This window comes from Hippopotamus amphibius, chromosome 9 (genome assembly GCF_030028045.1).
Source record: "Hippopotamus amphibius kiboko isolate mHipAmp2 chromosome 9, mHipAmp2.hap2, whole genome shotgun sequence".
In the NCBI taxonomy this organism is placed as follows: domain Eukaryota; kingdom Metazoa; phylum Chordata; class Mammalia; order Artiodactyla; family Hippopotamidae; genus Hippopotamus; species Hippopotamus amphibius.
This window is the reverse complement of record NC_080194.1, coordinates 104,351,781-104,361,474: the sequence shown is the minus strand read 5'-3', so window position 1 is coordinate 104,361,474 and position 9,694 is coordinate 104,351,781. Positions and strand designations below refer to the sequence as shown.

At 51.4% G+C, this 9,694-nt stretch overlaps 1 protein-coding gene across 1 annotated transcript; it reads right to left on the bottom strand.

The window, feature by feature from the left end:
- Positions 1-803: 803 nt before the first annotated feature.
- On the bottom strand, positions 804-8,396 carry SERPINE1 (serpin family E member 1). Its single transcript, XM_057695197.1, has 9 exons — positions 8,254-8,396; positions 7,331-7,602; positions 6,452-6,685; positions 5,730-5,924; positions 4,915-5,113; positions 3,745-3,845; positions 3,560-3,646; positions 2,805-2,888; positions 804-2,470 (listed from the first exon to the last, which is right to left on the bottom strand). Exons 2-9 carry the CDS (start codon positions 7,599-7,601, stop codon positions 2,433-2,435), a joined length of 1,209 nt encoding a protein of 402 aa, XP_057551180.1. The 5' UTR covers position 7,602; positions 8,254-8,396; the 3' UTR covers positions 804-2,432.
- Positions 8,397-9,694: the final 1,298 nt, after the last annotated feature.

Genomic DNA, 9,694 nt, shown 5'->3' with positions numbered 1-9,694 from the left:
AAGCCTGTGCGCCACAACCACTGAGCCTGTGCTCTAGAGCCCGTGAACCACAACTACTGAGCCCACGTGCCGCAGCTACTGAAGCTGGTGCACCTAGAGCCCATGCTCCACAACAAAGAGTAGCCCCCACTCTCCGCAACTAGAGAAAGTCCATGCACAGCAATGAACACCCAACACAGCTAATAAATAAATAAATTTATTTTTTAAAAGAAAAATCTTTGTAACAAAAGAGGCTTGTTTTCAAGGAACACTGATGTGTCGATGGGAGTGGGGAGGATAGCATGCACACTGTACAGGGTGCCTGTACTTAAAGAGCATACAGGCATGCAAGCACAGTCACACACCGGGAAAGAGAAAGATGGGTATGTGCCGAGTAGAGAGCAATGATGTTGACTGGATTCATGGGGAATCCACGGGGGAGGAAATGGATTTGGTCTGGGTTTTGAGAAGTGGGGAGTGGGGACGGGTGGGGACATTTGGTGAGGAAGGAAATGGCATGAACAGAGGTGGGAAGTGACAGGGACAGTGAGCAGATGTGTCTGGGTGGGTGGCAGGTGTTTGAGGAACCCTCTTTCCTTTTTGAAGATGATGCCCAGAGGGAGAATCATGTTCTGCACAGTGTGTCCCTGGGGGCCTTCTCGCAGAGCCCTGGTGGCCAGCCCTATAGGTTCACCCATGACAGCTCAGTGTGCCTTGAACTTGTGGGTGTGTGTTTCATAAAGATCCCTTTCACCCTAGAGGTCTGTGAACTGACAGGGTTTGGACTTTATACTGTGTGAAACATGGAAAGGCAAGGCCAAGGATGATTTTGGAATATTCTTTTTATTTATTTATTATTTTTTAAAAAATATTTTTTACTTCCGTATCAAAAGTGAAAAGGCATAGAATTCAACACAATTTCAAGAACGTTGGACCCCACATTTGAGTATCCCTGGGGGTACTGTGTGTGGCTGTCACTGTCCAGTGCATTATGAAAAAAAAGAAAAAAACCCCACAAAGAACGAAGATTTTTCACTGAGGGGCATACTGGGATGATTAGGGTTCTATTAGGTTACATTCATTCCACATCCATGTGCAGTTCTTCAATAAATTGGTCTTCATGTCGTACCCCCCAGCTAGTTGGCTTTCAGAAAGATTGTCTAACGGGGGTAATTGAGCCCAAGCTCACTGTCTCCCTCTCTTTCTCTCTCTCTCCCTCTCTCTCTCACATGTCCACCACTCACACACAGCAGCCGGAAATGACACATTGAAATGAGTCACCAGTGCAGCTGTGAGTCACCCTGTAATTGGGGAAAGTTCTGTCCTGCTAGGTCGTGTAGCCCCTTGCACTCCTGCTCCTAAATATATTGGAAAGTTTTGAAACCACTCTGTCTCCCTTCACCCAGCACATCCTTTTGGTCCCTAAAGTGGGCTACAGTCGGATAGTCCGGGCAGGGGTCCTGCTCCATCAACTGGAAAGGCAAGGAAAGGAGAGGAGTGATGGGGTTTGAGCAGCCACCAGGTGGCGGTGTGGGCTCCACCACGCTTCCCACCCAGAGGGGAAAGAAAGTCAAGTGGCCACTCCTGAGATGCAATGACACAGACCACAAAGGAACACTATGAACAAGTTTAAATATGTTTTCTCTGTAGCCCTTTCTCTCTCACAAGCACACAAGGACAAGGATGTGGTAAATATTCAAGCACACGCCTGGCATCCCACCCTCCCCACCAGGAGATTGGAGCCAAGAACCAGGCATACATCTCCTCTCTCTCCCTCTCCTTCTGCAACATAAAGTTTGTGGGAAGCAGAAACCCGCTTCTCTGAGTAAACAAGTCACCTACACTCCAAAATAATATATGCACACTGTTTCTGGGGAGGGAGCAGCCAGGCCTGCGTGGGTCTCGCACCTCTGAGCTGGGGGAGGGCAGACCTTAACGTGAAAGGGTGTTTCTCCCGTTGGCCTTCTTTGGCCTGCCGCCAGCCTTCTCAGTAGTGGCAGACAGTGCAAGAGTGATGGCAATGTGTCCGGAACACAAATTATTTCTAGCAAGCACACAAAAGCTCCTTCGTGTAAACCTTGCGGTGCCATCCTGCCAGGGCCTCAGTGGGATCCAGGTCCAAAGACCTGAACAGGCAGAGCAATGGGGAGAAGCAACTGCAAGTGGTCCTGGGAGTTCTGCAGTCTGGTTGGGAGACCTTTGCGATGTTGTTCCCCCAAAGTCTCTCCCAAGGTCTCCACTGGGGAGTTTAACTCAAAGGTCCTCTTTTCCACCTCCTGGGAGAGCCTGGGGTCTAAGAGGCACATACTAAAGATTTACCGTAAAAAAAAAAAAAAGGTAAATGTCTTTTCTTTCTCCAGAAAAATGAATTAAAATAAAAATTCTTTGCTCCAGAGTTTCTTCTTCTTGGACATCTCCAGTTCTGTCCCAGATAAGGGCTGCCTTTCCCACGATCAGGGTTCCATCACTTGGCCCATGAAAAGGACAGTTCCTGAGGACAGAAGAATCACAAGAGATGAGAAGTGGGGAGAGGGGGAAACGGCACAGCTCACCCAGCTTGGTCGGTGTTTACGGATGAACTGAGATATGGGGAGATGAGTGAGTGTCTGGAGGCACAGCTGCTCTAGTGACTAAGCTGGGACTGGGGAACAGACTGAGCACCCTGTCTGGATAGAGCACTGCCTCTGAGGAGGGGAAGTGGAACAGAGCTGATTCCTTGCCTGGAGTCCTCTTGGGGTAAATGGGGGCGTCTACACCTGCCTGGGCTGGTGCCTGAGTCTGGAGCGGGGGAGAGGGTGGCGGGGTCTCGCGGGCAACCAGCTCACCTGTGGGGTTGTGCCGCACCACAAAGAGGAAGGGTCTGTCCATGATGATCTCCTCGGGGGCCATTCGGGCTGAGACTATAATGGCTGGAAGAAAAGAGACCGTGTCTTAGAGCAGAGGGACATTGGCACAGGTGCCTGGACTGGTCACAAGTGATCCAGTAACACCAGCACTGGGGATGGGATGGAGGTGTTTAGGAGGCTCGGTTGTTTCCCGGACATGAACCCTGAGTGTCAGGATGAGGGGAATTCCCTGGCCGTCCAATGTTTAGGGCTCCGTGCTTCCACTGCAGGGGGCACAAGTTCGATCCTTGATTGGGGAACTAAGATCCAGCAAACTACACAGTGCAGCCAAAAAAAAAAAGTGTCAGGATGTCCTCTGAGGCTTCGTTTCCTCCGGAAGCTGGGTAGAAGCCTTATTAACTATTCACTCGCAGGCATGTTTGTCGAAACCCTTATAGGGCGTGTTGGAAGCAAGTGCCTTTAAGTTGATTGGCCACTCTAAGAGCAAGCCAGGACCTCACATTCAGGGAACCTCAGAGCCAGCGGGGAGGGAATGGGGTCCCGGGGAAAGCAGGCCCATTTTCTAGTGGGTCAGGATGATGCGCTCCACACAGGAAGTGCTGCTCTACCAGGAGGGGCCTGGTGGACTAGGGCAGCGGGGTCTTCCTGGTTCACCCCGGGTCTGGGTGCCAGACCACGGCCCCTCCTGGAAGCCTGGGGCTGAGACTTGCCAGGCCTCCCCTGAGCTGACTCACCTGTGGAGGAGGAAGCCACGGTGCCACTCTCATTCACCTCAATCTTCACTTTCTGCAGCGCCTGTGACACGTACAGAAGCTCTTGATCTGAAACAGAGGCAGAGACCAGAGCACATCAGCTTTTTAGTCCTCTTAGGAGACCCCATTGTTCACCAGGGGAAGAAAGTGAAAGGAAAACCTCTTACCTGAAAGTCTTGAAAAGTCCGCCTTGTTTGGCTTAAATATGTCAGTCATTCCCAAGTTCTCCAGCGGCCTCCTGAGGTCAACTTCACTCTCCAGGGAGAACCTGCAGACAGGAGCACATCACAGCTCAAGTTCAAGCCACCTCTAGCCCTACCAGGGATCCCCGCCTCTGCAGACCAGCAGGATGGGGACTGATGCGTAAGTAGAAGTGGGAGCCTTGTTTTTTCAAATCCATTTGCAAAGTCACTGTCCTTGCTGGGGGATTCTATACTAATGAACACTTTCCTGCAATCTCCCTGCTCCCTTGAACCTATGACTAATTACTTTCCTCAAATAAGGCAGTAGTTTCAGCACAATTGTATTCAGTCCGATTGGGTTGGGAGGGGGCAGGGCAAATTCTCCTGCAAGGATATTTGAACAAAAGTCTGGTCTGTAGATTGTGTTTCTGAGAGCCGAGGCTCAAGAGGACTCCAGCAGCGAGGCTTTGGGGCACTCGGTCTGCTTCCCATCAGGGCACGACTAATTGCCTCCATTTTTTGAGAGAGAGAGAGAGAAAGAGTGTGCTAACCAACTAAATTTTCCTCTTTTCCCAAGCCTGGCATTATGGCATCTGGAAATTTAGGGTAAGCATGATAGGAGACTGGACAATTCTGGAATTTTCCAGTCTCAGCCTCCGGTACCCTCTTTGCTTCTGCAGAAGGATTTTTAAAATCTGCTTTGTTGGAAGCCAGCTAGAAGCTGTGCTCAGGCTGCTTCATCTGTGGAAGTGATTCCTTTTTCTCCATTGTTTGCATGTTGACTTGAAGAGATGGGGGTGGAAGTGAGGGGCGTTCATAAAAGGGTGTAGACCAATGTATTCCCCCTTCATCATCTCTCTGGCTCTTTCTTTGGCTAGCTTTTGCTGGGTGTTCAGAGGGTGGTACATGTGGGACACGCTCTAGAAAAGCTCCCCCACTGCCCTCCAGCAGAAGAGGGTTGATGAGAGTAATCTTAATCAAACCCAGGCTAGAGTGTTTCCCATCAGCCACCCACACACGTCCCTACCCTGCAAACATCACATTTGGGAAACTCCACGTGGGGATGGCACTTTCAGGGAGCCAGGGGAGAGGGGAAGGGGTAGGCAGAGGGGACTAGAGCACTGGTAAGTGCGGCAAGAACAAGGGGTGGCTTACTTGGGCAGAACCAGGAGGCGGGTGAGTCTGGTCATATTCCCTTTCCACTGGCTGATGAGCTGGGCATCCAGAATGCTGGTGAGGGCAGAGAGAGGCACCTCTTTTTCATAGGGGGCAGCAATGAACATGCTGAGAGTATTCCCGTGGTAGGGCAATTCCAGGATGTCATAGTAATGGCCGTCGGGGGTGGTGAACTCAGCTGTGAAGACACCAAGATGGCGCATTGGCAATGGCTCCAGCTCTTGTTGATTCTAACCCAGCACTGGCTTTTCAACGAGTCCTCATGTCCCCTCCACTCTTTCTGGAAGCCAGCTCTATATGCTGGCTTTTGAGGCTCCCGCACCCCACCACTCCCTTGTTCAAGGTTTTTATTCCCATTTCCTTTCTCTTCTGCCAAATCACAGTGTCTTCTGGGTTCTTTGTCCCTTGTTGGCCTTCTGTACCTTCACAGCCTTCTTCCCAATACCCAGCTACTAATTCATTCCAATCCCCATCTCCTTAATCTCAACTTTCACATCACTCTTCCCCAGAAGTATTTGTGAACCCCAGGTTATCACACTAGAACCACATGAAGATGAGAGAAGGGGGTCAAATTGGTCAAATGTGGACCTGAGGGATTTTCTGGATTTCAGCTTCATCTTGCACAAGATAAAAGCTACTTTCCGCTGCTCCAGTGATCCCAGTGTCTCCTACTTGGGAAGTCTTTGTCAGAGCTGGGGTGTATTCTAGGGCTTTTCCTTCCTTGGAGGGGACCACCCCCCAGGGATGAGGCACAGTCACTGTAGGACTTGGGGAAGGAATGGTCTTGCACTTACTGTAGTTGAACTTGTTGGTCTGAGCCATCATGGGCACAGAGACAGTGCTGCCATCGGACTTGTGGAAGAGGCGGTGGTGGGTGCCTGACTCTGGGAAGGGCATCTTCCACTGGCCATTGAAGTAGAGGGCATTTACCAGCACCAGACGTGTCAGCTGGTCCACAGCCCCTTTGCCAAGTAAGTTGCTGATCATACCTATGGGAAATTGAGGTGATCAGGAGGCTAGATAATTTTTTAAGCCTTTTAGATGGTTCCTTTTAGCTCCCAGTCCTCAGTGGATGTGTGTCAGAAGACAGACTGGGTAAGCTTTAGTGAACCAATCTAGCTGCTTTCAACCCATTCCATCTTCCTAAGAGTCTCAGAAAGGCTTCCAGCTTACCACACTTTCTTGGTCCTGGGATCCTGTCCAGGATCAGACCTGGAAACGTAAGTCTCCCTTACTTTGCTCCCTAGGCTGCAGTCTTGAAGGGTTGTGTGTGCCCCTTGTCATGGTTATTTCTGTTCTGACAACACCTCATAACACTTTTTAAGGGTACCTTTAGAGTTGGTTCATGGAAAGCCTAATTATGGAAAAACCTGTTGCTTTGATTCTTAAAGCACTTGACCTTCTCTCTACAGAGAAGAGGTTGCTGGAAGGGAGAGGTTGGGATATTTGAGATTTGTTTCCAAATCCCCTTTCTCTGCAGGCCCTCGGTACTGGCTTCCCTTCCCTGCCTGCTCACCTTTTGTGTGTCTCTTCACCCAGTCATTGATGATGAACCTGGCTCTCTCCATCTCTGAGAAGTCCACCTGCTTGACCGTGGTTCGGAACAGCCTGAAGAAGTGGGGCATGAAACCCTGGACCAGCTTCAGATCCCGCTGCACAAAGATGGCATCGGCCGTGCTGATCTCATCCTTGTTCCATGACCCCATGAGCTCCTTGTACAGTTGGCGGAGGGCAGGAGCCATGTCCTTCTCTGGGCCAAAGCAGGGAGGAAAGGACGCAATAAGCTCATCTCGAACCCAGGGCTCCCAGTGGGGCCAACTTCCCCCAACACTGCCCACATGGACGGAATTCTTCTGCTCCCCTGGGGATCTCTGGAGGGCAATTTCGTTCCAAACCTTAATCTCTCCTGAATCTCTCTCTTTTCCTCAAAATCTCAGGTCCTAACCATTTCTTTAGCTTAGAATCTCTTTCTCTGTTTTTAAGTTATAAACCCTAATTTTTTTCTTTTAATAATAACAATAGCTATGCTAGGCATCTCACATGCATCATTCTAGTTAATCCTTACAACAAACCCATGTGGTAGATACTTTTATTGTCCCCATTTTGCAGATAAGGAAACTGAGGTTCGGAGGAGTTAAGGTCACGCAGTACATGAATCATGAGGCAGGGCTGTTTTACACCAGATCCACTGGCCTGTACACCTTGTGACTGGGCAACAGCCAAGTGACACAGGGTGTGGCGGGAAGAAGATGCAGTGGTCCATCCCTGTGGCGTGGCAGGACAGGAGTTGGCTCGGCTAAGCTGGGGTCGGCCCTTCCTCTGCTTCTGGTCAGTTATACCCCCGTCCTGGGAAGACTGCATGAGTGCCTGCCTCCCTCTCTGCCCCAATTCTCACCATCAATCTTGAATTTCATTGCCTCTTGGATCTGCTGCTGGGTTTCTCCTCCTGTGGTCAGCTGTAACATGGCCAGGACTGAGGCCACCCCATAGGGTGAGAAAACCATGTTGCGGTCCTTGGAGGCCTGCACCACCTGCTGAAACACCTTCACTCCAAAGTCTGTGGCCAGGCGGGCTGCCGGAGATTCGTGATGGTAGGAGGCAAATCCTTCACCAAAGATGAGGGTCAGGCCCAGGGCGAGGCAGGCAAAGACCAGAGACATCCGCATCCTAGAGCCAGTGGAAAACGATCGGATGAGGGAATGGTTTCAGGAAGATGGCAAGAGGGGAGGGGTGATGGGGCCCCAGCCACAGCCAGGCTCCCCATGTTTGCTGCTGGCGGGTGATACTTGAACACGAGGGCAAGATAGAAACCGTGATGGGTTCAGATCCTGAGCCTTTTGCCCTCTGTCTCAGCCCCAGGGAGTCTTAAGTGCGTTTTCACCTGTGGGAATCTTGCAACCTGCTGGCACCACCCTCCAGGAAATCTCCCTTCCCTTCCAGGAGGCTGAAAGTCTAAATCATAATAACATCCGTGATTTACACGATGCTTTTTAATTCTCTTCGAATGCTTTCACAATTGTTGCTTCATTCAAGTTAGCAGTCGTGAAAAACCCCTTTTCTGAGCTGGGAAAGGGGTGTCTTGATGGAGAGGGTCTGAGAGAGACAGCGCCCTTGCTTCTGGGTGGTGGGATCGTTGGGGGCTCCTGACCATCTTCCCCACTCTGCTGTGGTCACTGCCATGACGGAGTCAACTCAGAGCTGCAGGTCTCCAGGGGTAGAAAGAGGAACACTGGGGATCGTGGATGAGGAGTTCCGCAGGGGGATGCTCTCCGCTTTAGCCCCAAGTATGGAGGTGGAGAGAATTTGCTTTTCTCTTACCTGAAATTCTCAAGGTGCCTTGTGACTGGCGGTTTGTTCCTGCTGCTGCTGCTGCTGCGGGTGTTGATGGTGGTGGCGATTCCTCTGCTGGAGTGGGGGTGTGGCTCTCTGGACAGTGCTCTTGGCCCTTCAGCCAGCGGCAGCTGTGCTCCTCTGGAGGCTGCTGCCTCCCTTTATACCAGATGTGGGCCGGAAGTAGATTAACTCATGGTTCGGCCCCACCCACTTTCTGGCTCTGGAAGTCTGTCTGAGCAGCAGCTGTGGGGGGGGGGGGGCGGGGGGTGGGAGGGGGCCCTCAGCACCGCCCTCTGTGGGACTTACTGAGGCATCTGTGTGTGTGCGTGCTGCCCCGTGTGTGTACGTGTGAGAGGGCTCCGGAACAATTGAGCAAACCCTGGTTGCCTTGACCCCAGGGCCTGCCTTGATTTTGCTGCCCTCTGCCTCGGGGTGTTATGCCAGCTTGACCCCGGCACCCAGTGTTTACTTTCCCCGGTGCTCAGCGCAGGGAAACAGTTTATACTTCCTCCTTTTCCTTTGGAGAGACAGGTCCCTGCAACGTTATCAAAGGAGCTAAAGATCCTGCAACTTTTGTCTGCCAGCCCCATGTGCTGGCCAAACTGGGAAGAACACTCCTCCCTCTTCTTGGCCATGTCCCAGCCACCAGAGGGCACAGAGCGTGCCACGTGATTGTCTGGGTTTTGACTGTCTAGGATGTGAGCCTGGTAAAGGACTCCCTCCTGTCTTGTCCTCTTCCCTGCCAAGTGCCTGCCCACCCATCCGTCTTCAGGTGATGCAGAGCTGACTCCTCCACATGTCCAGACTCTCGTGGTGCCCCCAGGGCTCTCTTTGTGTCAACAGTCCTGTCTGGCTGGGGTTTGAGGTGTGCTGGGTGAGGTGGTGGGTTACTGGGGTAAAGGGATAAAGACTTGCAGAGAATTAGGAGCCCAATGTGTAGGTTTCACTTCTCTGAGCTGCCTGCTGTGACCAGGAGGATTACGCCTTATCCTTTTCCTCCAAACACAGACGGAGGGCTGGAGCAGCGGGAGTAGGGATGGAAGTGAGGGCGTCGATTTACAGCAGGTTTGTGTGGTGTACTTCTAGGGCACTGGGATTAAAGGTGGGAAAGTGACTAAAGAATTCTATAGATGGTAGACATTGGTAGAGGCTAGTGTGTAGGACTGGGCTAGTGCATTTGGGGGTCTGGTGTCACCCTTGGCTGGGTAGCCTGATATTGTGGACAGGGTAGTGCCAAAACGGTCCTGGGAGGGTTGGTGCACTTGGCTTGGGGGATCCACACACTGTCATGCTTTGTGTAGGTGGTGGGGTTCAACTGGGAGTATCCATGGAGACAGCCAATAGCAGAATCACAGGAAGTTTAAGTGGGTGGAAGTGTTGGGTTGTTTGTTTTGGATTTTTTCAGTAAACAGATACCAAGGGCAAC